A 26,470-nucleotide genomic window follows, 5' to 3' on the forward strand; every position below is an offset into this window, starting at 1 on the left:
GCTCCCCCGCCACCCCCGCCCGGCCCCGGGAAGCGAGGGAGGAAAGGCCGGCCTGGCTCCGCCATTCCGCGCAGGCAGAGCCGTGGACACCTAAGATGACGCAATCCCCGCGCGGGCGGGGCGGAGCGGGGTCCTGAGGGTCAGGCGTCGGCCTGCGAAGCGGAAGTGGGCGGGAAAGAGGCGGCGGCCGCCATCGGTGAAGGACGCCGACGCTGACGGAGCTCTCGGTGAGTGTTTTGCTGCTTCTTTACCTCAGTCACGGCTCGCGGCGAGACGGCGGGGGTCGGGACCACGTCGGGGCCCTGGTTTCTCCCGCCGAGGGGACGCGCTCCTCGGCCTCGCCTTTCCCAGGTCGCTCTCCCCACGCCCCCCGCGATTTCCCCGCCGACGACATTTTTTGCGTGGACACTGTCACTTGGGCCCGGTACCGCCCTGCCGCGGCCCTTCCCGCTCGCCCCTCTGCCGAGTGCGCCCGTTCCTGCCTCTTCCCGGCCTGATTAGGGCCCGCCCGGCGGCCTAACCTAGGCGGCCTCCTCTGTCCCTCTGGCGGGGCCTGGGTTTGCGATCTCCCCGGGGTCCCGGCGAAGTGGTCAGTCTTACGCTGACCCCGCCCGGTACCGTCCTCACGCAGCTCCGGGGAGACGGATGATGGGACCGAGGGGAGGGCGCTTGCCCTGCGCGCGACCGACCCGGGCTCGGTTCTCGGCATCCCGAGCACCGCCTGCAGTAATCCCTGAGCTGGGTCTGATTTCCCTGGAAAAAGGAAAGGTTTGGGAGTCTGACGCCCCGGTCAGCGACCCGACTCCTCCCGGGAGGGTGTCGCGAGAATCCTCGGATTTGGAAACGGGCGCTGTCCGGGACCGGAGACTGAATTTAGGAAAGGGAGTCGGCTCAGCTTGGAAGCGGCTACCCACCCGAGTTCGCGCCGCAAGTCTGAATTAGGAGATTTGATGACTTGAGAAACACTTGTCTGTTCCCGTGAGCTCTGTTCTCCGGCTTTGCCCACCCCCGGTTACCCACAGGGGTTTAAAACCTTGCCCCCACCCCGCTGACCGTGGCCATGGGGCTCAGCTGCTACTCATTTTACAGAGGGGCGGAGGACTAGAAAGGAAATCGGTAAAGCAAGAGAAGAACGGAACCCTGTTGCTGAGGATACCAGGGAGCTTCCTGCTGGGCTCCTAGACCCAGATCTAAGGTACTCAGGGTGTCCTGCCGTCTGTCTGTTTCCCTTTCCAACACCCACCAGGCCTGAGTCTTTCTCCAGTGTTCCTGCCCTTAGTTACCTTTGCATCCCCTTCCCTGGAGGGAGGGTATGTCTTACTTTGCTGTGACCAGACTAATAGTTCTTGTTGAAGACTCAGCAAAGTATCCATTGAGCCTAAATGCTACATTTGAAGGCAGACCTGATACTACAGCAGGGAGGGAGGGCACTTGCTTTACTCTGCTGGATTGACCTGACTTTCATCCTCGGCATCCCATGTGGACCTCTGAGCACCACCAGGAGTAATCCCTGAGCATTGCCAGGTGTGTCCCCAAACGAAAAATAAAAATAAAAGGCTACATTTGGATTAAATCCTCAGTACTCCAGTAAATTCTGCCATCGATTAACAAAAAAAGAGGTTGAGGGAGGTGAATGTGCCCCCAGTGAAGTCTTTGAGATTCTGAGGCTCACATGCTAAAGCCTTTCACTTTTCTCCTAGGTCTTGCAAGTTCTTCTGTAGAGGGAAAATGCCTAAAGTCAAAAGAAGCCGAAAAGCTCCCCCAGATGGCTGGGAGCTGATTGAACCAACTTTGGATGAATTAGATCAAAAGATGAGAGAAGGTAAGGTGTGTATGTGTTGGGGGGGGGGCTGCTGGGGTGGAGAGGATATGCTCGGTGTGTTGTGACCAGATTTCTGGCTCTTAGACCCCCTGAGGCCAGGCCAAAGCAAGTGGGTCTCCTCACACTGACACTTTGATTATTAGCTCCTGGGGGGTGCTGTGACTCAAGAGGTTCTCCAGACGCTTTTGAGACAGGTTTTTATAGGAAAGATTTATGGAGTAGAGAACAGCTTACTGATTAGTTATGTTTGGTTATGTGCATATTTGAAATCATAAAAATATTTGGAAGATGCTGTTCTTTTTATTTTGACATTTTCTGAAATTTGGGGGTGTGGCTTGTTTAGTTTTCACACCTGGAGGTGCTCAGGGGCTACTCCAAGCCTAGTGCTTGGGGCTCACTCCTTTGCAGCGTTTGCTGCAGAACACTGCCAGGTATGTTCTAGAAGGGGGGAACCCTCTAGAAAAGTTCTTTTCTCCCCTGCCTTTTTTTTTGGGGGGGGGTCACATCCAGCGATGCACAGGGGTTACTCCTGGCTCTGCACTCAGGAATCACCCCTGGCGGTGCTCAGGGGACCATATGGGATGCTGGGATTTGAATCTGGGTCAGCCTCCTGCAAGGCAAAGGCCCTACCTGCTGTGCTATTCCTCCAGCCCCTCCCCTGCCTTTTTTTTAATGTGGTGCCAAGGATCAAGTTTGGGTGTCAGGCCTAAGTGCTGAACGGCTGAGCTACTTCTCATCCCAGGCCCCTTTGCCTGTTTTCTGTGTAACCATGAAGCATTCTGCATGTCTTTGCTTTCCTTTTTCTATTTTTTTTTTAACCACACCCAGCAGTGCTTAAAGTCTGATCCTGGCTCTGTGCTCAGGAATCACTCCTAGTGGAGCTTGGCTCTGGGGACGGGACCATACAGGATGCCAGGATCAAACCCGAGTAGTCCATGTGCAAGACCAGCGGCCCTGCCAAGCTAGTTCCCCAGCCCTGTGTGTTCCCTTTGAGAAGCGCTGCTGGAAGAACCTGTGTCGCGTTGCTCCTGATGGCAGATGGCTCTACACTTGGCTTTAGTGTTGGGAACAGCTGAGCCCTGTGATACGGGATGCACTGGAGCAGATAGCAGTTGTCACTGTCACTGTGTGGCATGTAGGATTTATCTGTCTGGGTACTTTGTGTTTTATTTTCTTTTTCCAGGGGAAAGCAAAACCTAGCTATTTGGTGTCATTGTCTTAATTGACAACCAGCATTAAGGGTATTTGGGGGGTTTGTTTTTTATTTTTGTCTTTGGGGCCATACCTGGCTATGCTCAGGGCTTACTCCAGGCAGGTTCCGAGGACCATATACAGTGGTGGAACCCAGGTCAGCTGCAGGCAAGGCAAGCCCCTTAACCCCTAACTAACTCTCTGGCCCAAGGAGAACGAATTCTTTAGTTTTTAATGACCCTTTGTCTTGTGCAGACTAAACCTGTCCAAACACTTCCGGGGCTGGGGAACTGGCTCAGGTGCAGATGCTCAGGGCTTGTATATGGGAGGACTCTGAGCCGCAGCCAGGTGTGGCCTCAAAATAGCATTCTTCCTCTCAGCTGAAACAGAACCTCATGAGGGAAAGAGGAAGGTGGAATCCCTCTGGCCTATCTTCAGGATCCACCACCAGAAAACCCGCTATATTTTTGATCTCTTCTACAAGCGGAAAGCCATAAGTAGAGGTAAGGATCCTAAAGACCCTCCTGGCCATTCCGGCCTGCAGGTGTGTTTAAGCAGTTGTCAGTCTTGGAACCTTTGTATGCCCCATGGGGGCTTAGGGGTTACCTCTGGAAAAAAACAAGGGGCCGTGAGCTGCCAAAAGGACCTTTTAATTGCCGGTTGCCAGGGACTGGGCTGGGGAAACTCAGCATTGCGGCCTGATGCCCTCTTGCCACCCGGGCAGAGCTGTACGAATACTGCATTGCGGAAGGCTATGCGGACAAGAACCTCATCGCCAAGTGGAAGAAGCAGGGCTACGAGAGCTTGTGCTGCCTGCGCTGCATCCAGACCCGAGACACCAACTTCGGGACCAACTGTATCTGCCGAGTCCCAAAAAGCAAGCTGGAAGTGGTGAGTCCTCTGCTCCTGTCCCACGAGGTTTGGTGGCACTGCTGTCATGGTCAGTGCCAGGGCCTTGGGTGAGTGCCCTGTTGCCAACCCACCTGGCAGGGGTGTCCAATTGGGGCCAGTCTACTGAGTTCGGTGGGGTGCTATGCCCACAGTCAGAAGGATGAAGTCAGAAAAAGGGGAGTCAGGGGCTGGAGGAATAGCACAGAGGGTAGGGCATTTGCCTTGCACGCAGCCGGCCCAGGTTTGATTACAGCATCCCATATGGTCCCCTGAGCACCGGCAGGAGTAATTCCTGAGTGCAGAGCCAGGAGTAACCTTGTGCATCCCCGGGTGTTACCCAAAAGCAAAAAAAAAAAAAAGAAAGAAAGAAAGAAAGAAAAAGAAAAAGGGGGAGTCATCTGGTTGGTAGAGTGCTGTCTCTCCAGCCGCCCTTTTCCTCGGAACTTTCTGGTCCCAAACTAGGTGGAGCAGCTTGGGGTAGCTCAGGGCAACAGCCCTCAAGTGAAGTTGCAGAAGTTCCCAGAGTGGCCGTATGTGCCCACCTCTCCCCCACCTTCACATGGGGCTTCACCCTCTGGCACCCGTTCCTCTGTGGGGTCATGGGCAAGGGCTGGCGCTGAATCTTGGGAGCTCTAGGACACAGAGCAGCAGAGATGGAGCCGGGGCTGCCACTCCCCAAAAAGGCCCCTGGGAGTCTGGCATACTCTGCTCTGGGTCGGTCTCTACATGGGGGCTGCATCCACAGGAACAGGTGCTGCTGTAGCGAGTCAGGCGCTCACCCCTCTTCCCAGCGGAGCCCCCAACAGGCTCCCAGAGTGGAGTGACAAGACTGCTGGGTCTGAGGGTATGGCTGGGCCTGGGGCAGGGTGGCTCAGCCCACTGTGTTGTCCCCGCAGGGCCGGATCATCGAGTGTACACACTGCGGCTGCCGGGGCTGCTCGGGCTGAGCCCCCACCTCCCCGAACTTCGGATATGGCTGGCTATTCCCCGCCACCCCCAGCGCTTACTGCAGGGCCTGGCCAAACTGGTGGAGGCATTGGCAGTTCTGTGTCATCTGTAGAAATAAACCCTGAGACCTTTTGGGCATGTCCATTCTTTCTTGGGCCAGCAGGGCAGGACAGTTGAAGGCCCTGAACCTGGCAACTCTGCTTAGCACAAAGGGGCCAACTTTGGGCAAGGATGGCCTGGGATGACGTGCCAGAATGGCTGGCGGTTTCCACATGTGTCCAAGTAAGCACCACACCCCAGACTGGGCCCAGCCCAGTTTCTTCAGTGTTAAAGGGGCCCCACGGCCCCTTACCTGCCCCCGTACCCTGTGTTCACATCAGCCGAGGTGAGGGTGTCTTGGGCCTCTCTGCTCTTGCTCCGGAACTTCTGCCAGGGGTGGGGGGTCTCCTCGGCTGGCATCACTTTCAACCACCGCTTATAGTAAGCTCGGAAGCCATCGATCTTCTCCAGGTAGGTGTTTTTCCCCTTGTACTGCAATCAGGAAATCAAGGTCAGGGCTTCAAGTGCCCACCACAGCAGCTGCCGCAAGCCACGGGAGCCAGTTTTCTCTCTGAGGTGGTGACAGGGAGAAGAGCTGGCACCTGCATGATTTCTGGCTGTGATCCTCTGCCAGTGCCGGCTCCAGCTCCTCTTGGGAGGCTCTGAGCCACAGTGAAAGAGCCATGAAAGGTGGGAGCTCTTTGCCAAGCCAGTAGAAGAACTAGGTGCTACTTCTGGGACCAGCACATACTCTGGCTCTGGGCAAACACTACAAAGACCAGGGTGGGCAGAAGGCTGGTGGGCAGCCTCGGTGGTCGGCAGTGGGCCAGGCAGCCACCGGCAGAGTGGCCTGAGGAAGTGAAGCAGCTGGGGGGCTCCCAAGCTTGTCCTATCACTGGATGCTACCCCCGCCCCCAGGCCAGGAGACTGAGCGGGTGAGCCCCCAGGTACCCGTACCCGGTCGAAGGTCGGCGGGTACTGGGCGGCAAACTCGAGCTGGCGGATGACCACCTCGTTCACTGGGACCTGGCTGTGCCTCATGTCCCTGAGGATGTCGATGAGGTAGGCATAGTCCAGCTTCTTGACGGCCACATTGATGAGGGCGCTGTAGACATGGGTGTTGGGGCTCAGCTGGGACTTCTGTGCCATGGACAAGATGAGAGTGATGGTTAGGCCGCAGCAGCAACCCTGTGCCCTGCGCCCCAAGGAAAGCACCTGCACCCCAACCTGAGTTTTTTTCCAAGTGGCTGAGCCTTTAGAAAGTAAAAGGACTGGGCAATGAATGGGAACTATTTATAGTGGGCTGTGGGGATCCAGCATCCCTGCCTGGAGTCCTAAGAATCCCTCTGGTGGCCCATGCCCTGGCCCCACCCCTGCTGCCAGCGTAGCCCCGTGATCTTAGCCCTTCACCCACACCAGCTGCCCCATCTGCAGAGATGGGGTTGGGTACCACCCAGGCCCAGCCCACTTGCCTTCATGTCCGAAAGCAGCTGCAGCCCATCTGCTGGCCGGTGGCACCCAATGGCCAGGCTGCAGAATGTTCGCAGGTCGGGGACGAGGCCTCTCTTGGCCAAGGCTGGCAGCAGCGCCTGTGGAGGTAGACATGGCATCACGTGCACTGTGACAACAGCTGGCAAGAACCTTCCCCAATCAACCTGGTAGATGAGTGTCCAGCCTGGCACCACACGCTGGAATCCAGCTGACATCTCAGGATGCTGCCCCACATAATTCAGCAGCTCTACAAGCACACTCCACCCGGGCCCGACCTGCTGTCACTTCTTCAGGAGCTGCCCTTGAGGGTACAGACACAGGGAGCCCAGGGGCCGCCTCACCTTTGCCCCTTCCAGGTCGCCCGACCTGCTCCTCCTCCTTATCAGTGTGTTGAAGAAGGTGAGATCAGCCTCCAGCGCACACGTGTCCAGCATGGTCAGCAGCGAGGCCTCTGCGGGGCTCCCGGGTGCCACCACCTCAGCCAGCAGTGTGAGAGTCTTGATGTCGGGCTGCAGCCCATGCTCCTCCATGTGGCCCAGGAACCCCTCCAGGCCCCCCATCAAGGCCAGTCTGTCCTCCCGGGTGGCCACTGTGCCAAAGGAGACCACAGCGGGGGGCATGGCCTGGAGGCGCAGGAGGTTGGTGTCCAGACCCGGGGGTGCTGGCTCCAGGGCCCCAGAACACTGGGGCACTGTCTGGGCTCCCACAGTGGGCCTGGACTCGCTGGGGGCTCTACTTGCAGGGACCTCAGGAGCTGCCCCAAGAACCTGAGATGGTTCCAGAAACAGCTGCTTCTCCAGGGCCTCCACATGCACTCTGGTGACCAGGCCTTCGGCAGCCCTGGCTGGGGCTCTCCTCGCCCCCCGAGGCCCTGCTGGGAGCTGCGGTAAACTCATCTCCTGCTGGGGCCTCAGCAGCAGCGCTGCCGCCACCGTGCAGTCCCCTAGGCCACAGTCCCGAGCGGCCCCAAGCAGCAGGTTGTAGCTGTGCCGACTTGGCTTGAACCCCAAACTCAGCATCTGCCTCCACACCTGCAGGGAGAGATGAATGTCCGTCCTGCACCCCATTTTGAGAATCCCGTTGGGAGCAGACACTGGGAGTGGGGAGGTAGAGGACCGGAAGTCAGGTTCCACAGAGCCGGGTCTCGCCTTCCCTCGAGCTCAGCGTTCCTCACCGTCCTCTACAGCAGCCGCCTGACTTGGCTTCCTTCCCACACACTGTGGACGGCCCCTTGGACTATCCCGGAAACGCTGCTCTAACTCAGCCCAAGCCCCTGGTTCCCTTCTGCCCTCTCCCAGGGCTCCTGTTAACCCAGAACTCAGGGCATGCCTGCTACTCACTACCCAGGGAGGGACAGCCTGAGAAGTCTAGATTCTTCCAGAATCTAGGCCAACTCAAGGAAAGGTGCAGCTGTGCGTCCCGAGCACCTGCTATGCACCCCGGCCCAGGAAGCTTCCTCGTCCCTCAGAGCAAGAGACAGGGTGCAGCGCCTCAGTGCTTAGGCCTCACACGTAATCATGGCCACATGTGGGGTGTGCTCCGCAGCCAGCAGCTCTGATGGTGACTGGGTACTAGCCACACTTTCTGGGCCCGCCAGATGCTGCATGAGCCACGGCAGGGACAGGTGCCCGGTAGACCCGGGAGGCTGCTCAGAAAGACGTGGATGGGAATGAGTCAGGTGGGAGGCGGGGGGGAGGCTGCGACACTGCTCCATGGCCGCAGATGAGGAAATACAGAAGCAACTGGCACAGGGCAGGAACAGGTGCTCAGAATGCCCTGGGACGGACCAACCTGCAGGGCTCTGCGGAAGCCCGTCTCCTTGTCCTGGATGCAGCCCATGAGCAGGAAGCAGAACGTCTCCTCTGTGACTGCATGTCCCTTGTGGACGATCTCCTGGGACAGGAACAGAGGTCCCCAGGGTAAGCTGAACAGGCACACACGCTGACAGCCACAACCCCCGCCCCCGCTTCTGTCTAGGGCCCTCCTCCCCACTTGGCAGCCCCTCTGCAGAGATTCCCAGCTGGCGAGAGGCACGGCACCGCAGCGCAGCCCCCAGGTCCCCGCTGCTCCACAGGTACAGCCGGAGGTGTTTCCTCCTTTGTGTGGGACTTGCCAAACTAGGTTCTGGAACAATCCCATGAGACGAGTGCTCACGGCACTCATCACTGGCTTCCCTGAGGTGTGTGTGTCGGATGGCGTGACTGTCCCTAAACGCCCCCCTCTCCCTTCGGCACTGCATTGTCACACAGTCCCCATATCCTCTTGGTCATGCTGTGCTCTCTCCCCGAGGACAGTCACTGCTGTCTCAGGACTGCTCCACGGCCACCTACCTACAGTACTACTCGGACATCTCTAGGCAGGCCAGGCCAGGGGTCTTCAGCCCTATGTCCTTTTCGAGAAGCTTCGGATGCCACCCCTGAAGGGACCGTGTTGGTAAGGAGGCCTCCAAGGCCGAGAGCTGTGATCCTGCCTCCTCAGCAGGCCTGGTCACTCCCAGACAGGACTGGCCAGAGGCTGCCGCTTCCCATAAGCCCTGGTCCCGGTTTTCCCCGGAGTCTGTCTCGCTGCCCTAAAACCAGAGAAGGTAGAACAGTGCCCAGTCTGGGGGCCTGCTCACAAAAGGCCCCTGCCTCTGTGGACACAGATAGACTGTTTCTGCAGGCGGCTGGGGTGAAGCACCCAAGTTAGCCCAAGGGCCTGTCCAGCTGTTCCCTGTTCCCCACTATTTCCCTGGAACTGGCTAGCTGGGTCCCCCACTCTGGGGCTTTGTAGAAGTGGCCGTCTGAGTGAGAGCACTTGAAACACATCAGCTCTACATTTGCGTCCTGGACCCCGTCCCAAGCCCCAACAAGGTCACCTGGGCAGCCCTCGGGTGACCTGAGGACCTGGCCTGGGGTATTGGGGCAGGCGGGACGGGTGCCCCCACCTTGAACACCTCAAGACACAGCCGCAGGTCCGCACACAGGGCAGCCGCCTTCAGCAGCGCGTGGTAGGTCTTCAGGTTGAGCTGGAAGTTGCGGGCGCGGAGCTGCTGCCGGAGCTTCAGGGCACTCTGGAGAGCCGAGTCCTTCCAGGGCGACTCAGCACAGACATTGAACAGGGCCGTGTACGTGGCGTCTGATGGCTCCAGGTCTCGCTTCTTCATCTGTGGGGATGGGAACAGCTCGGTTGGACATGCAGGGGCTGGTGGCTGAGTCGCCAGGCAGGTCTGGGAATGGGCGTGGAGGAGGCGGGGTCTCTGGCAGGGCAGACACAGATCCCCAAACTCTACCCAGATCCCCAAACTACCAGAGAGGCATCAGCAGCCCGAGGCTGAGCCCTGGGTGGACGCAGACAACCAAAGAATTCTGGGGTAGGGCTGCGCTGGGAAAAGGTACGCGGGGCCAGTGACCCCAGCTCCAATGCAAGTGATGAGTACCTCTGAAAATTAGGACAATCTGTAGCATAACATGGGGTTTGTCCTTTTAGCCTTGCCGCAGGAAACAGTTTGCCTGAGAGCAATGGCCTTTCTGTATGGACACAGGAAGACAGTTAATAATATGCTTTGTAACTTGGGAGCTGATTGACTCCAATAATATTTACTCCCAGGCATCTGCTTTCCTAGCACCCCAAAAGCAGGGTCCCGACGAGGGACGGAATAGACCCAGGGCAAGCTGTGAGCTACCCTGGCATCGAAATGGGCCAGGCCAAAGCTCCACAATACTCAACTATAAGTTGAGGGCATGATCATGGACAATGCTGTCATGATCCAAAGGTAATGATGAGACTAGGACCCTGCTGGGGTTAGGAAGATTAACCTGGCCTGAGGACTGTGGTCTGGAATTATAGTGAGATGTCCTCAGGAAAAACCAAACTTTATATCTCTTACTGTGCTCATACAGAAAGACATTGCTAGAAATATTAGATTTACTATAACTAAGCAGATTACTAGCTCACACCCTGACACACCCTTGTTTGGAATCACACCCTTGAGCGGTTCTCCTTAGATGAGATTTCCTTAGATGAGATTTTGTTAATCTCCTCAAGAAATGGTCTTACCCTTCTTTGTTGATTTGTTAATGTTATACCCCCCTTTGTGCTACTGCCCTATGTAATTTGCTATATAAACTAAGACTGTGGGGCAGAGAGAAGAGAGATAGAAGAAGACAGGAGAGAGAAAAGAAGACAGGGGAGACAGAAGAAACAGAGAAAGAGACACACAAGAGGACATAGGAGATAGAAGACAGATCCAGAGAGAGATCCAGAACCAGGAGAGAAGCAGAGAGAGAGAATGGAATAAACTGATCGAACAACCAGTTTGGCCTTCTTCCTTCTGTTGCCTGCCCTTAACCAACAGCCACACACAATGGTTCCAGAGCCTGCGAGTACACAAGCCCTTCGGCGTGCCTTAGTTTTTCACAACAATCGACAGCCTTTCGCAGGTCAGTGCCAGGTGAGTGGGCGCTTCCCCGGTCCCAGAAAAGGGCCACCCCATCCCCAGATCAAGTGATGAGCAGCTCTACAGGCCACAGGGGCCATGGCCAAGGAGCAGAGACACAAAAGGAGCCCTCACTCCGGCTGGAATATGGCTCCTTTTAGCGAGGGCGTCTGGGGCCACATCTAGCAATGCTCAGGAGTCACTCCTGGCCCTGTACTCAGAAATTATTCCTGGCGGTGCTGAATCCATGGGAGCCCATGGATCAAATCTGGTTAGCCGTGTGCAAGGTAAACGCCCTGCTGCTGTACTATCGCTCCAGCTCTACAGCTCCTTTAAAACACTTGTTGGGAGGTGGGCCAAAGATACTACAGTGGGGAGGGCACATAGCCAACCCAGGTTCGATCTCCAGCACCCCACCAGGAGAGATCCCTGAGTATACAGTCTAGAGTAAGCCCTGAGCACCTCTGGGTATGGCCCACAGCCAAAGATAAACAAAATAGTAACAATAAGCTTACTCGGAAAAAATATTAAAGCAGCAAAGTGATAGAGGGGGAAAAACTAGGTACTCAAGAAATCTGAGGGTCTGGAGTGATAGCACAGTGGGTAGGGTGTTTGCCTTGCACGCGGCCAACCCGGGTTTGAATCCCAGCATCTCATATGATCCCCTGAGCACCGACAGGGGTGGTTCCTGAGTGCAGAGCCAGGAGTAACCCCTGTGCATCGCCAGGTGCAACCCAAAAAAAAGAAAAAAAAGAAAAAAAAAAAAGAAATCTGAAGGCCAGGGATATGGCTCGGGGGTGACACACTAGCTGGGCACATGTGAGGCCCTAGGCTCCATGCCTGGTACCACACGGTCTCCTCAAGTACCAAGCTAGGTGTTGGCCAGGGCCTCACCTCCCAACCCTGGTCACCTCCTGTTCCAGATGATGACCCTGAGGGCACAGAGTCCTGCCACCTGCCAGAGTGACACACTAACCAAGAAATGTGTTCAGAACCCACTTGGCTCTTTTGGGGCGCTGGAGGGCACATGGCAGAGCTAGGCTGCTTCCAGCAGTGCTCAGGGGGCCCTATGTGGTGGCCAGGACTCGCCACCTGGACCCTGCACTCACATCGTTGTACAGCCGGAAGGCCTTCCTTAGGTAGCCAGCCCGTCCGCAGCCACCGATCAGCACCGTGTAGTTACACTCGAGGGGCTGGAGTCGCTCTTCCTTCAGCATCTGCCCCTCAAACAGGTCCAGGGCCTCGGCCAGCTGGGAAGGAGAGGGGGAGAAGGACTGAGGCCCAGGGAGGAAGACTGAGGCTGTAGGACCCTCCCCAAGCCCAAGCACAGGCCTATCCGGCAGCCAAACACCCACCTGGGCCTGTCATCAACTTCTCAGTCCCTGTGCTCTGCAGCAAAGAAACTTCTGGAAGTTCTGCCCACTCCCACCCTTGCAGATGTGCTTGGCCCACCAGGGGCAGGGCCCAGAGTCAGCAGTCAGATCAAGGAGGCCCAGGGCCAGAGTTACTCCAGAAGATCCCAGGCCCTGCCTGCCCGCCTCAGAGACACCCCACCCTGACCTCTCACCCCACCCCCATCCCAGCACATGTCAAGATGGCGGCTCTAGACACCAGGGCCATCATCATCTCATCCCTGCCCTCACCCCACACACTGTTAACTCCCTGGGTAGGGTTGACTGGTGGTGTCACTGCTGAAACCAAAGCCACTCGCTCTCCAAGGGCATCTGCCAGGGGGAAGGTCAGAAGCCAAAGCAGACCACCCAGTAGTGTACATAGCAAGTGTGCTCAAGGGTGGCCCATGCTAGGAAAGGGAGTGGAGGAAGGTGATGGGACCTGCATATCCTGGGAGCAGACAGTGCAAAGGCCCTCGGGTATGAGGGGGCCTGCGCACTGCAGGGGCAGCGGCAAGGGTAGCCATGGCAGGGTCAGCGAGGAGAGGGGGCAGAAGTCAGGAGGCAAACAGGAGTGAGGCAGGGCTAGTGCGGCTCTCCGGGGCTTTAGAAGCCACTGTGTGGGCTTTGACTTTCCTTTTCTCAACTTTTCATACTGTGTATTTTCAGACATCACAAAGTATAGAGAACAACAACAAAGACTGTTTGACCAATCCCACTAAAGCTTTTCTTGGCACTCCCCTTCCAAATGAAGTGGTGTTGGGTCGGAGAGAGTACAGCGGAGATGGCTCTTGCCTTGCACGCAGCAGCCCGGGTTTGATCCCCGGCATCCCATATGGTCCCCGAGGCAGAGGCAGGAGTAACTGCCAATGCTGAGGTGAAAGCAAGGCTTAGACTAGCATGTCCCTACATAAAGTCCATGAATCCCAGGGGATGCAGTGCCACCAGCAGGGCAACCTATACCCCTGGGGTGACTGCATCAGCAGACTGACAGTGCCTCAGGTTTCCTGATACCCCAAAACTGTCTGCTGTGCCTCTGGGCACAACTTGGGACTAAGTTTTCCTGAAAAATTAAAGAGCTAAAAGTTAGCCACACCCACAAACCACCTCCGGCTCAGCTATACAAGCTTATTTACTGGCTTTGCTTCAGAGACCCATAAATAAATCTCAAAAGAGATCAAAAGTCAGAGTTAATCTTGGACCCATGCAAGGCTGAACAGACGGGTAAATTGGAGCGGGGCAGGTCAGCCTGGTGTCCACCCAAGCAGAACCCCCGGCAGATTGTGCTGCTTGCTCCCACAATCCAAAATCGCCGCCATGCCCCCTGGCCCGACTCTACCATCTCAGGACAGACATCACCAAGATATAATCTGCTGAAAATTTGGGTATGTGGGTTTTGTGACTGAAATCTTTAGGCATTTTTGGAGATGGGATGGGCTACCTCCCCCTTCTTCCCTATACTGCTGGAAGCTCTGGCAGTCATGTCCACACCCCAAAACTGCCACCAGTTAAAAAAGCTACTCCAAAATTACCTTCCTAATAAAAATACTGAATGCCCTGAACAAATACAATAGCCTCTTAGTACCTGTGTTGCAAACCATAATGCGCAAAAGGCGAGAGAGAAAGAAAAGTGCCTGCCGTAGAGGCAGGCTGGGTGGAGAGGGGTGCTGGGGGATGATGGGAAGAAAATGGAAGACATTGGTGGTGGGAAATGTACACTGGTGGAGGGATGGGTGCTGGATCATTGTATGACTGAAACCCAGAAATGAACAGCTTTGTAATGGTCTATCTCATTGATATTCAATTAAAAAAAAATAAAGTCCATGAATCTATCCTAAGTCTTCACTGGTGAGCCAACCCGGGCCATGTCACTGAAAGCACTAGGAATCCTGGCTCATGGGGAACACAACTGCTTTTCACCTTAGCATGAGTAGAGGCTAGAGCAAGAGGTAGCAAGAGGGACCCGGGTGTGGTCTGGTGGCAGAGCAAGTGCCTAACTCCTGTGAAGCCCTGCGTCACTCTGATGCTTCGGAGGGAATAAGAGCGAGAAAGAGAGATGTCAAGAGGAAGGAACAAACGCAGGGAGAGCTGAAGGAGCAAGATGCTGGCCCAGGGCCATACGGATGAGGATATGAGAAGCAAGCATCGAGACTGATGATATTTGGAGCAGGACTGATAGCAGAGAGAATAGGGCGCTTGCCTTTCACATAGTCAACCCGGGTTCAATCCCTGGCATCCCACAGGGTCCCCTGAGCATCATCAGGAGTGATTCCTGCGTGCAGAGCCAGGAGTAAGCCTGAACATCATTCTGACGCTGAAGTTGGTGAGAGAGAAGCAGCCAAGGTGACATGGAGGATTGGACCTGGCAGGAGGGAGTCATGGCTTGTCATTTAGTGAAGTGAAGGGAGAGGAGGCAAAAGAAGGCTGGGGAACAAAACTCATGACAGGCTAGTATAGAAGCACATAAGGAGATGGTGAGGCTGGAGCTGGGGAGTCAGCTCAAAGGCAGACTAGAGTGGCCATGAGGAGGCCGTGAAGCCAGGAGGTGTCACTCATCCGGAGAGTGACAGGACAGAACCTGGAATGGGTGGACTGCAGGACCAGGGAAGCGAAGCAGGGAGCCCCGAGTGCCTCACCTTCCCCTCCTTGATCAGCTGCTTACACCGGAAGAAGTACCAATGAGGGGTGTTCCGCCGGCCCCGCCACGCTTGAGACTCTGGCTCGCTTTCCTCTTCATCTTCAGCACCCTGTTCTTGGAGCCGCAAGTTATAGAAGTGGGCTGAGGATTTGCGGAACAATCTTCGGGAGGAGTATCTGTCAGAGAGGGTCCCGAAGCTCTCCTCCTCTTCCTCCTCCTCCTCTGTGGCCGTGGTGCTGGGTTGCCCCGGGTCTGTGTTCCTCTTGCTCTCTGGGGCCACAGGCAGCTGAGAGATGGTGCTGCTGTGGGCTGTGGGCACTGGCTGGCACAGCCCTGCAGGCCCCTCCCCTCTCCTCCATCGTGCTCTGATGGGGTGAAGCTGCCACACAGCCAGCAGTGCCCTGGTGCAGGGGGCAGAGAAGAGGCGGGCAAGTCTCACAAGGTCCATTTCTGGCGTCCACCTCTAGGGGCCTGGCAGAGGTTGGGAAAATAGTGTGGTCATCTCAGGATGGAAACAAACAGCTGAAAGAAAACAGAAGGGTCAGACAGAAGGCACAAGGCAAAACAGCCTGGGACATGATTTCAGCTCTATCAAACAGCTGCACACATGTCCGCGTACTCCCAGTGCTTAGGGCTCTTGCCTGTAAGCCCCAGGCAGAAAAACAGAGCGAGGACAGGAGGCCCTGGGTATATGGCGGGTGGCACAAGCCACGACAATGATAATCAACAAACATACACTCTTAGTTTAGGTTTTTTTTTTTTTTTTTTTGGTCACACCAGGCGTTGCACAGAAGTTGCACCTGTACATTGCCAGGTGTGACCCAAAAAGAAAAAAAAAAAAGACAACCAAAAAAGATTAGTAACTGTGGCCCAGGAACGTAACGCCAGCTCTGATATGGTATGCCATGCGTCAGTTTCTCGAGATTCTGGGCAGGGGACCCTCATCGTTCCACATCTGGTGGAACTCTGGTTCAACTCCAATAGAAAACAACCCTGATGGGCCAGAGAGCTGGGAGAGAGGGATTCGATTTCCAGGCACCTCGTGAGCACCACCGGGGAAAAATCTATCACCAGTTCATATGCGCTAATAACCGCGCTAGGAAACAAAACCCATCCCGCTGTCAAATATGCACTAACGAACGCGCCAGATAATAAAACCATCTGGTGACAGGCATGCATTAACGAACGTTCTGGAGGGCCGTCTCTGCGCTGCCAGCACCCGAGGCGCTCAGCGGCAAGACTCTCATTAGCTCTCACTTATCCACGCTGCGAGTAATGGAGTTTCCATTTAGTTGCTAGGGCTCCTTGGGGGCCACAAAGGCTGTTTCACAAGCAAGGAAAGAAGAAACGGAACTTCTGTCCCTGACCCCTTCGCCCGCCCGGATAATCAACCCGAGACGTCACGGGCACCCTCGGGCCGCCCGTGGCCCTCAGAGCCACGCTCCCGGACACGCTCCCCGACACTCGGGCCGCTCTGGCCGGCCCCCAGACCCCGGCCGCCCTCCGCGCACCTAGAGCTCGCGCCCGACAGCCCGTTCTGAGGCACGCGCGCACCCCGAGGCACAGCGCAGGCTCAAACGTGAGCGCCGCGCAGGCGCAGCGCGTCGCGGTCGCCTCACGCGCGGGGCTTCCGCTTCCGCGAGGCCTCGCGGGCGCTCGGCGAGCGGCTACCCGGGCCTGGCGCGGCGAGCCGCCCTCGGCGCTTGACTGGCGCGGGCTGGCGGAGCGCTCCCGGCATCCCTCGGGCGGCGGCGGCGGCGGCAGACGCGGACGCGGACTGTGCGCGGCGGCGGGTCGCGGTGTGAGGGCGGCGAGGAACAGCGTGGGGACCGGGCCGGGGGGCCGCCGCCGCCGCCATGCAGGAAATCATCGCGAGCGTGGACCACATCAAGTTCGACCTGGAGATCGCCGTGGAGCAGCAGCTCGGGGCGCAGCCGCTGCCCTTCCCCGGCATGGACAGTGAGCGCGGGTGCGGGCGGGGGGCGCGGGCAGCTCGGCCCGGGGATCCCCTCCTCCGGCCTCGGGCCTTCTCCCTCCTCTTCTCATCCCCGCTCGCGGGCCCTGGACCCCCGCCCCGTTCGGGGGTGTCCTGGACTTTCAGGCGGGGCGCGTGAACCCGTGTTCCTCTGAGCTCTCCCACCTCCCGCCCCTCCCCCCAGCTGCTCTAGGCCCCCGACCGGCTCACTCATCAGCTGCCTGATTTCCCCCTTCCGCGCCCCCTTGCCTTGCGGCCTCGACCCGCCAGGGCCGGCAAATGCTTTCTTCCCTCCCGGGCCGGGCCGCGAATGGTCCAGCACAGCCCGGGTGGGGGAAAGGCCTCTGCCCTCTCGCCTGGGGTTTCTTTCCGCCTGTTGCTCCCAGATGCGCGCGTACGAGGATGCCCCAGCCCCCTCCCCCGCGACCCGCCCGCGCACTCTGCTGGCCGCGAGGCACCGCTTCCAGATGGGGCCCGGCCCGGCGCAGGGCGCCCCTCGAATGCTCCTCTGTCCTGGCCTAAGATGCTCCTGGCCCTCGCCCCGTGCACGCACGCCTTTTCCTATGTGGTGGCACCTGCGGGACGCGGTGGCTCCAGCCCGGGTCCTACAACCCAGGATGGGGTGCTGCGGCCCGTGCCTTCAAATGTTTTCCTGGGGAGGCTCCAGGGAGCTGGCCCGGGATTGGGTGCCGCCAGCTAAAGCGCAGGGAACTGCACAACACAACGTTCCTATCTTCTCGGCGGAAACCGTCAGCTCTGCTCCGCTGGCACATTCTGCCCCGCCTGGGACCTCCGGAATGAAACCAGCTTCACTCTGGGGGGACGAGCCTATATGCAGCCAGCCTGGGTTCAAGTGCCCACACCCCGTGGTCCCCTGAACATCTACGGTGCAGCCCTGAGCCCACGCCAATGGGGCACAGTAGATCAGAGGAAACTCTGACGTCCTCCCTAGTGAAACGCTGTTGGATACGAGACTTCAGACTGTTTGAAAGGTGCAGAGACACCGACTCACTCCTCAACCTTCAGTCAGGCCCGGTGAGATCTACCTGCTCCCGCCAAGCCAAGGAATCAAGTCTTCCGGGGCTTGGTGTCGCCTGCTAAAGTACCTCTGAGTGAGAAAAACCGTGAGGGAGTTTGTGCTGTAGCCCTGTGGTGAATTCTGGTGCACTGATGACCGTGTCTGCCCGCGGAAAGCCTGTACCCCTTTAATGAGGGGGTTGCAGTTGCAGGCTCAGACGATCTTGCTTCCCGCTTCCCAGTTGTCCCTCCCTCTGGAACAGCATCTCCAGGGGACTCCGTGCGCGTCCCTGTGCCCAGGAGTCAGCCCTGGGGCTGGTGTGTGCGCTGGCCTGGGTGGTGCCGCGTTTGTACTGGTTTCCTTTCCTCCGCTCCATCTTGCCTTTGCTCCGGTCGTACCTTCGTTCAAGGCCAGCAGGGGTCATCCCACGGTCTCTGGTCCCCAAAGCTCTGTTCATCTTCTCTTTGCAGAGTCGGGGGCTGCTGTCTGCGAGTTCTTCTTGAAGGCTGCCTGTGGCAAAGGTGAGCGTCCCCAGCCCCCCAACATTGCTCCTGGGGGCTGGCCTTGCCCTGAGCCCTCAGACTTGGGGGACTTGCAATGCTTTCTGCAGACAGTGTACATAGAAACCGTGTGAGAGAGTGAGGAGCAGGACCAGTTAGAAGAGTTTCTCCCAAAAATCAGAGCACAGCCCGATGGGGCCCGTGCTTAGACCTCTGACCTTTCCCCGGGACTGTGCGGGGAGATGTGGCAGTGGGCTCAGCACACAGCCCCTGGGGGTGTCTGCCTCAGGGTCCAGTGCAGGTGTGAACCCAGGTCTTTTTGACTCCGTAGTCTGGCGGGGGGGGGGGGGGGACGGGCAACTGCATTCTCTTCAGAAGTCCTACAACAGTTTGTCTGTGGGGTGTCATTTCTCCCTCCATGACCGGCCACTGCTTCATAAAGAGAAGTGGGGTGTGGCTCAGCTGCCTCACTTCTAGAACCCCCCAAACTCCACCAAGGGGAGATAGCTCTACAGCAGAATTTTTTTTTTTTTTTTTTTTGGTTTTTTGGGTCACACCTGGCGATGCACAGGGGTTACTCCTGGCTCTGCACTCAGGAATTACTCCTGGCGGTGCTCAGGGGACCATATGGGATGCTGGGATTTGAACCCGGGTCGGCCGAGTGCAAGGCAAACGCCCTACCCGCTATGCTATCATCCAGCCCCCAGCAGAATTCTTTTTTTTTTTTTTTTTTTTTTTTTTTTGCTTTTTGGGTCACACCTGGCGATGCACAGGGGTTACTCCTGGCTCTGCACTCAGGAATTACCCCTGGCCGTGCTCAGGGGACCATATGGGATGCTGGGATTTGAACCCGGGTCGGCCGCGTGCAAGGCAAACGCCCTACCCGCTGTGCTATCTCTCCAGCCCCCCCCAGCAGAATTCTTTCTGCTGGCATAAATCTAGCGTTTTCCTTCTTACAGGCAAGCTTATTTGGGAGCTAAATTTTAGAGCATGAAATAAGTGCCCAGGATTGCAGCAAGGAAGTGGCTTTCCCGGGAGATTTGCGGGTATTTGGGTTCTGTAACATGGGACCCAGCAGGTAGATCGCCCAGGTCCACCCCGCTGTGCTCTGTGGCTGTGCCTCCTTCCCATGTTGGAGCAGCTGTCCTTGTCATGGGTCCCCTTCCCTGGGTGGATGGGCATCACCAGCCATGTGTGGTTATTCAGATTTAGTGAAAATGATGAAAAATAGGAAATGCAGTTCCTCAGCTACCCTGGTCCCTTGTGGCGCTGCTGCCCCACAGACACCTGCTCCTGTATAGATGGAGGGTCTCCTGGTGCTGGGCTGTGTCTCTCCCCTGCCCCTCCCAGCTTCCCGTTCAGGCCACCTCAGGCGCTGGCGACAGTGGCTGGGGGCCTCCAGGAGACAGTCCTCCCGCATTTCTGCCTAGTTTGGTGTCTTTCCACCAGAGACAACGTTGGAGTGTCCTAGTGACTGGTCTTCTACACAACCATCCTCCTTTTTTTTTTTTTTTAAATGGGGCCACACCCAGCAGTGCTTAGGACTTCCCCCCACTTCTTTTTGTTGTTGTTTTTTGTTTTTGTTTTTTTGCTTTTTGAGTCACACCCAGCAATGCACAGGGGTCACTCCTGGGTCATGCACTCAGGAATCACACCTGGCAGTGCTCAGGTGACCATATGGGATGCTGGAATTCGAACCCGGGTCGGCCGCGTGCAAGGCAAATGCCCTACCCACTGTGCTATCACTCCAGCCCCTCCCCCCACTTCTGTACTCAGGAGTGGCCCTTGTCACTGCTCGGGTCCATGTGTAGTGCCAGGGATAAAACCGAGGTCTGTGGGTTGCAGGGCAACCCCTTACCCTTTGGGGTACTTTCTCTCTAGCTCTCTTTTCTACCTTGCCATGCTGCTATGATTTTCATGTACCTGTATAGCCCTAGAAATAAACACTTTCGAAGTAAATGAAACACACTTCTCTCTCCTTTCTTGAGCCTGTTGTAAATGGAATCATGATTTGGTGCTTTGACGTTCTCAGAACGTGTTTAAACATATGTTAGTATTTAACTTTGTCCTGGAAATCCCATTGCCTTCGGCCCAGGGTCCGAAGGTGCCCCTCGGCTCACCCCCACCTTCCACGGCAGGGGGCATGTGCCCGTTCCGCCACATCAGCGGCGAGAAGACAGTGGTGTGCAAGCACTGGCTGCGGGGGCTGTGCAAGAAGGGCGACCAGTGTGAGTTTCTGCACGAGTACGACATGACCAAGATGCCCGAGTGCTACTTCTACTCCAAGTTCGGTGAGCAGGGCCTCTCCTCGTGGGCCTGCATGGCACTGCCTGGCACGGGAGGACACAAGGGCGCACGGTGCCACTCTCTGAGGGGACTCGGCTAAGAGTGACTCCAGGGACTGAGGTCAGGCTCCAGGCTGGCCTCTGCAGGCTCTAGGGGACAGCGATGGTCCCTGGAACCCATCGGGTCAGGCCACGGTTTACAGGACCACCCAGATTAAGGGGTATCCCAGTCTCCCCACCACCACCACCAGAGCACTGGCACCCGCAGCAAAAGGGGCCGTGAGTCCAGCTGTCTGGTCCAGTGTTGTCCAGCCTGGGCACTCCCCATTTTCTGGGGCTTGTGATGCCTACGACACGCTCTTTGCAGCCCCTGGGACACTACTGTGAGATGTTTTGGGCATCCCCATGCTGGTGCCCAGGGGCCAGGGATGGGAGCCAGAGCAGAAAGTCGCAGGCCGGGACTTTTGTGTCGGCAAGGAGTTTGCCAGCTCGTGTGTGTGACACGACTGGTGGGGGCCCAGGGGCTGCCAAGGGAGGCACTTCCGGTGTCTGTGCCATCACCCCTCGAGCAGACATTGGGACTCTTGCATCGCTTCCTCTGGGACCTGGCCTCGAGCACTGCCCTGCACCCTTTCCCGTCCCAACCAGAGATCTCCCCCGGACACTGCCCGGCCAGCAGGCCTCTGGGCCTCCAGATGGCTGTCATGTGTGTGGGGAGGGAGACTTGGGCCCTGGGGCTGGTGGGTGCCCCCTCCTGCCTGGGTGGCAGGGTAGGTGCCCACGTGGTGACCCCAGCTGGCCGCCTGCAGGCGAGTGTAGCAACAAGGAGTGCCCCTTCCTGCACATCGACCCTGAGTCCAAGATCAAGGACTGCCCGTGGTACGACCGTGGCTTCTGCAAGCATGGTGAGTGCCCCGCAGCTCCCTGACCCGTCTGCTGGCTGGCAGGTCCCCCAGACCATGGCTGAGCACCATGCGTGTCGTCCCCAGGTCCCTTGTGCAGGCACCGGCACACGCGCAGGGTGATCTGTGTCAATTACCTCGTGGGATTCTGCCCCGAAGGGCCCTCGTGCAAGTTCATGCAGTGAGTCCCCCACGCCACTGTCCTGTCCCACTGCCCTCAGCCCTCTGCCACCCACGTGCACACCTGGGCCCCCAAGGAGAGGCTGTGCAGGGCCTTGGCTCTCCTCAGCTGCCAAGAGAGCGAACCCCGATCTTCATGGTGGGGAGGGACGTGGGGGTGCTAGTCAGAGGCCTTTGGGGCCCACAGGCGGGACCTTGTTGTGACTGCTTGGTGCTGTCTTTGCCCGAAGCTTGACCCCACCCTTACACTGCTGACACTGCCTCTTCTCCTCTCATCCCTTCTGTCCTTCTCTCCCCTGACCAGCCCCCGCTTTGAACTGCCCATGGGGACCACGGAGCAGCCGCCTCTGCCGCAGCAGACGCAGCCGCCTGCCAAGGTACTGTCCACCCCTGATCCCTCGTGCGGCTCCAGGCCGCCCTCACCCCCTGGAGATGCGTGAGGGGGCCCTAGGGGAGGTCGGGGAAGGGGAAGCGCTGGGGAGCTCAGTAGTGGTGGGCGTCATGGCCCCTGAAGGGCTCTCTGCTGAGCTCTGCTTGGGATACACAGCCCCTCTCCAGTGCTGCTCACTCTTCTGGCTCTCCCCCGACAACCACTCATGAAAGCAGGGAAACTGAGGCTCCAGGAGGGGGGGTGGTGGAGGCAGGTCTGGAGCAGAGCCCAGGCCACCAGCTCGAGGGTACAGGAAGGTAGGACAGGCCTGACCGGCCCACGGGGCCCAAGGTAGCAGTGGGCTTACGCGCTCCAGCTGTGAGATGTCACCCCCCACCTGAGCTGAAGGCACCCCTGCCTGACCTGCCCAGGCTCAGCCAGGAGAGCTGGCAGCCACATGGACCAACCCTCGGGAGACTCAAGTTCCTGAAGGGGGCAAGCTGGGACCACTTGGGATTTCTAGCGCGGGGCCCCTGTGATTCTGGGGGGTCAGGCCGGGAAGTGGCCTTGAGGTCCAGTTCCCACCTGAGCCCACCAGGCCCCCGTGCCCAGAGACTCCCTAGAGGAGGCCCCTCCGACGCTTCTCTGTGCCCTGCTCACCGCGTAGGCTGCCAGACACCCTGGCTGAGCCGAGCATCACCCCGAGCAGAAGCTCGAACCTCAGGACGGAACGTAAGGCCTGCTCATGCCCGTGACCCGCTGCCCCAGAGACCTCGTCTCTCGGCGTTTTCTTTTCTCCTTTTGGTTTCCGTTTCTGTGTGTGTGCATGGTGGTTTTCGGGCACACCGCCGACCGTTCTCTGCCGCCTGTTCCAAGCTGGGCGCCGCAGCTCCTCCTGCTGCAGGCGTGGGAGCCCCGTGCTCCGTCCCCGTTGGTGGTCTGCGTGCACGTGTTTTCCGCAGTAAAACCGTGTTGTGTGACTCTTTCCAGCAAAGTAACAATCCGCCATTACAAAGGTCGTCCTCCTTGATCCAGTTAACGAGTCAGAACTCTTCTCCCAACCAGCAGAGAGCCCCGCAGGTCATCGGGGTCATGCAGAGTCAGAACAGCAGCGCGGGCAACCGGGGACCTCGGCCGCTGGAGCAGGTCACCTGTTACAAGGTGAGTCCTGGGCCGGGCGGGTGCGGGCCATCCTTTACCTGGCATTTGCTTTTGAGGCAGGAAACTCTTTGTATCTGCTGATGGCAGGAGAGTGGGCCCTGCGGGGTAGAGATCGCCCACCAGCTCTGTCCGCTGCTGGGACGGGGTGAAGGCACTTGCCTTGCACAGGGGCCAACCCAGATTCAACAGTTGAATACAGGAGCAAGCCCTGAGCACCACCGGGGGTGATCAAGAAATAAAAAAGGGGGGATTCCTCAAGATGCCAGGATCAGAGGAGACACAAATCCAGGAGGGAACATGGTCCCAGAAGCTTCTGGAAGCACCTAGATCCCAAATGGACAAACTGAGGCAGAGCTGCAGACCCCACCACCACCAAGAACAGGATGAATTCTTACAAAAACTACTGAAAAACTAGTCTGTCTCCTCCCGGGCCCAGAGTGGGGAGGAAAAGCTGCCACTCTGGGGCAGGCCCGGGGCAGGCAACCAGGCCTGTGGTCACAGGCTTAGGGAGGTCCAGGCGGCCCTAGCTGCATCTCTTCCAGTCAGCCCTGAGAAACCTATTCTTAGTCTCGGTCACACACAATCCCTGGCTAGACTCCTACAGTTAGTCATTAAAAATCAGAGAACATGGGCCAGAGCACTAGTGCAGTGAGTAGGGCCTCTGCCTTGCATGTGGCTGACCTGGATTTAAGTTGCAAAACCCCACCTGGTCTCCCAGGCTCTGCCAGGAATGATCCCTGAACACCTCCAGGTGTGGTCCAAAGGCCAAATGAAAGCAAATCAGAGAAGGGAGCTAAGGTGCTTCCTTACCTGGCGTGAGGCTGACCCCAGCTCAGTTATCAGCATCGTAGACTCTTGAGCATCCCTGGGTGTGACCCAAAAACCTAATGCCCTCCTATTCCTGCAAAAAACGCTTAAAGCCGAGTCCATGGACTAGAGTCACGTCTCTGAGGGTGCAGTGCTCGCTCCCTCTAGCGCTGTCAGGCCCCACTGGCAGATGCCACTTCCACCTGTCCAAAGACAGCTGCTGTAGTCGCTGCTTCTCTGCCCACATGTTGGCCTTCTTAGCTTATTTCAGTTCCAGACCACGGGGCTGGGGAGAATTCAGGCTGAGCACACAGTTTCCCTGCAGGAGCTGGCTTCAGTCCCAGCAGGGCACAGCAGAGTGTCGCCTGGAGCTCCCCACCCCCTTGAGAACAGCTTTTGGAAACTGCTGTTCATACAAAGCCAAGGCATGTTTTAATAGAAGCAAGGCCTTGGTACCTCTACCATCCTGTAACCTTTACGTGGCCTTGGTATCTATACCGTCATGCAGGTAATCTTAGTGTTTAAGTGGCTCTTAATAGAACCACTATTTTTGTTTATTTTGGGTTTTGGACCCCACCCACCAGTGTTGAGGGCTTCATCCTGGAGGGCTGTGGGGAGAGGAGGAACCGCATTGCGTTCGAGAAATTGAACCCGGTCAGCTGCATGCAATTCAAGAGCCCTACCCACTCTACTATCACTCCGGCCCCCATAGTGTAGTTGTAACAGGCCACCCCCAGTGCTCGGGACTCTTACCGCAAGAAAACTGCCCATGTGGACCCATGGGTGTGTGGCCTCTGTGGGGTTGGCAGCACCCCTGCCTCCAAGGAGACGAGCTGCACAGGGTCTGTGCCCATGTGCCCATGGCCCTGGCGACGAGAAGCTGCTGGGCGGGAAGAAGGGGCGGGGATTTGGCTGCTGCTGCTTGCCACTATAGTGCTGCCCGCCCTCTAAGGGACAGGGCCACATTGTCCCTCCCAGCTCTAGAACAGTAGGGACTGGGCAGAGAGCACTTGGCCAGGCTGTCCCTGCCTGTCCCATCCCTGGGTCCAGCCATTGCTCAGGGCGGGAACCTCCGTTTACTTCCCCCTTGGTTGAGGCCTGACAGTGAAAGGGGAGGCCGAAGGGTGTGTACACTCCACCAGGACAAGTCAGGCCTGGGTTTCAGGTCCGAGTCTAACGCTGTCCAGTCTCTGGCCTTGTGGGTAGCTTAGGCAGGTGAGCAAGAGCCATGAGGGGACCCTCGGGGTACAGCCACCCCATGTCCACAGCAATGAGTCCCCGCGCAGGGGCCTCTCCTGCCCCCTCCCCGCCTCCAGGGATTCCAGGACGGTGCCTCAGAGGTAAGTGACCGGCCAGCGCACAGAGGGCTGGGGTGTGTCCTCATGTCGCCCCTGCCTGCTTTCCCTCAGCTGGAGCCTCCCAGATACTGGCCTGTCCCCAGCCTGTTATGTGGCAGGCTGCAGGGTCAGAAACACCTTTGAAAGCATGTTTCCTTTTGTCTCCCTCCCCGGATCCCTGTTCCCAGTGTGGTGAGAAAGGACACTACGCCAACAGATGTACTAAGGGGCACCTGGCCTTCCTCAGTGGACAGTGACCTCAGCTGGAACCTGCGCAGAGCCCCAGGGGCCCTCCTTGGAGTATGTGCTGAACTTGGGTCCCTGTGCCCGGGCGGCTCTCCCCCGGCACGCAGCGCACTGTGCTGCCTCATTCTTGGCTGCGCCTGTCACTTCCCCATCATTTGCTGGAATTTTAAGGGACACCTGCTTCACCTTGTCCCTTGAGTCGGCATCATGTCTGGACATTGGTGTCCCCCGTGGCGTTCCCACACGCCTGCCCTCTAGTGGCCGGGAGGAGTTGTGCTAAGCAGCTTGGGGGAAGATGGCCATCTCCTACTGGACCCCATGGGACAGGTCGGCCATGCCCTCTGCCCCTGCTGCTTCCTCCTCGTCCTGCTGAATTCTGAAGCTGTGCCTATCATGTGAGTTGACCGCAGTCACCTTCAGGGCAAACTCAAGTGCGCTTGTCCCTCAGCCCGGACCCGGTCCAGTGGCAGGCAAGAGGGGGCAAGGCGCGCCCCGGGGAGCCCCTGCCCGCTGCTTGGCGGTGGGTAAGGTGTGCCTTAAGCTGAAACCCTGTGCACCTACCTCCTGGCCAGCAAGTGTCTGTGCTGTCAGCAGACCCCTTGGGCCTGTGGAGACCACCCACCCCAGCCTGGAAATGTGAAACCATCACCCACACTGCTGGGCCAGTGGGTCTGTCCAAGTTCAATTATAAGAACAATGTTCATAAAGTTGCTCAGAGCCTGGTTTTTCAGCCACACATGTACTCCCGCTCACCTGGAACTCACAGGAACCTGGGCGAGCGGAAGTGAGACTACATGCAGCCCTGAGCATCCAGACCTATAGGCGTTGGGCCATCCTGACCGGGGGGTTGTGGGGCACACG

At 57.7% G+C, this 26,470-nt stretch overlaps 3 protein-coding genes across 5 annotated transcripts; 2 read left to right on the plus strand and 1 right to left on the minus strand.

Moving 5' to 3' along the window:
• Nucleotides 1–92: 92 nt before the first annotated feature.
• BUD31 (BUD31 homolog) lies at nucleotides 93–4,984 on the plus strand. Its single transcript, XM_004617336.3, has 6 exons — nucleotides 93–227; nucleotides 1,090–1,195; nucleotides 1,701–1,822; nucleotides 3,394–3,516; nucleotides 3,738–3,904; nucleotides 4,801–4,984. The coding sequence occupies exons 3-6, from the start codon at nucleotides 1,729–1,731 to the stop codon at nucleotides 4,849–4,851; spliced, it is 435 nt and encodes a 144-aa protein (XP_004617393.1). The 5' UTR covers nucleotides 93–227; nucleotides 1,090–1,195; nucleotides 1,701–1,728; the 3' UTR covers nucleotides 4,852–4,984.
• Nucleotides 4,985–5,126: 142 nt separating this feature from the next.
• Nucleotides 5,127–16,435, minus strand: PTCD1 (pentatricopeptide repeat domain 1). Its single transcript, XM_055134362.1, has 9 exons — nucleotides 16,340–16,435; nucleotides 14,827–15,350; nucleotides 11,909–12,049; nucleotides 9,309–9,527; nucleotides 8,174–8,275; nucleotides 6,724–7,413; nucleotides 6,364–6,480; nucleotides 5,849–6,031; nucleotides 5,127–5,383 (listed from the first exon to the last, which is right to left on the minus strand). Exons 2-9 carry the CDS (start codon nucleotides 15,274–15,276, stop codon nucleotides 5,201–5,203), a joined length of 2,085 nt encoding a protein of 694 aa, XP_054990337.1. The 5' UTR covers nucleotides 15,277–15,350; nucleotides 16,340–16,435; the 3' UTR covers nucleotides 5,127–5,200.
• A 145-nt stretch (nucleotides 16,436–16,580) lies between these two features.
• CPSF4 (cleavage and polyadenylation specific factor 4) lies at nucleotides 16,581–26,415 on the plus strand. 3 transcript variants are annotated; one of them, XM_004617337.2, is made up of 8 exons: nucleotides 16,581–16,787; nucleotides 18,292–18,342; nucleotides 20,460–20,612; nucleotides 21,416–21,511; nucleotides 21,596–21,689; nucleotides 21,993–22,065; nucleotides 23,049–23,219; nucleotides 25,552–26,415. In XM_004617337.2, the coding sequence occupies exons 1-8, from the start codon at nucleotides 16,685–16,687 to the stop codon at nucleotides 25,618–25,620; spliced, it is 810 nt and encodes a 269-aa protein (XP_004617394.1). In that variant the 5' UTR covers nucleotides 16,581–16,684; the 3' UTR covers nucleotides 25,621–26,415. The 3 variants fall into 3 exon arrangements, with proteins under 3 accessions (XP_004617394.1, XP_004617395.1, XP_004617396.1); XM_004617338.2 differs by having other exon boundaries at nucleotides 23,124–23,219; XM_004617339.3 differs by having other exon boundaries at nucleotides 23,127–23,219.
• Nucleotides 26,416–26,470: the final 55 nt, after the last annotated feature.

Source organism: Sorex araneus, chromosome 4 (genome assembly GCF_027595985.1).
Source record: "Sorex araneus isolate mSorAra2 chromosome 4, mSorAra2.pri, whole genome shotgun sequence".
In the NCBI taxonomy this organism is placed as follows: Eukaryota; Metazoa; Chordata; class Mammalia; order Eulipotyphla; family Soricidae; genus Sorex; species Sorex araneus.

Coding starts and splice junctions, on each gene's coding strand:
- BUD31 (XM_004617336.3), top strand. CDS start 1,729: ATGCCTAAAGTCAAAAGAAGCCGAAAAGCTCCCCCAGATGGCTGGGAG. Junction 1,823..3,393: donor AGATCAAAAGATGAGAGAAG/GTAAGGTGTGTA, acceptor TCTTCCTCTCAG/CTGAAACAGAACCTCATGAG. Junction 3,517..3,737: donor GCGGAAAGCCATAAGTAGAG/GTAAGGATCCTA, acceptor CCACCCGGGCAG/AGCTGTACGAATACTGCATT.
- PTCD1 (XM_055134362.1), bottom strand. CDS start 15,276: ATGGACCTTGTGAGACTTGCCCGCCTCTTCTCTGCCCCCTGCACCAGG. Junction 8,276..9,308: donor TGTGTCTTGAGGTGTTCAAG/GTGGGGGCACCC, acceptor TTCCTGTCCCAG/GAGATCGTCCACAAGGGACA. Junction 6,481..6,723: donor GCGACCTGGAAGGGGCAAAG/GTGAGGCGGCCC, acceptor CTACCTCCACAG/GCGCTGCTGCCAGCCTTGGC.
- CPSF4 (XM_004617337.2), top strand. CDS start 16,685: ATGCAGGAAATCATCGCGAGCGTGGACCACATCAAGTTCGACCTGGAG. Junction 20,613..21,415: donor CTACTTCTACTCCAAGTTCG/GTGAGCAGGGCC, acceptor GGCCGCCTGCAG/GCGAGTGTAGCAACAAGGAG. Junction 21,690..21,992: donor CCCTCGTGCAAGTTCATGCA/GTGAGTCCCCCA, acceptor TCCCCTGACCAG/CCCCCGCTTTGAACTGCCCA.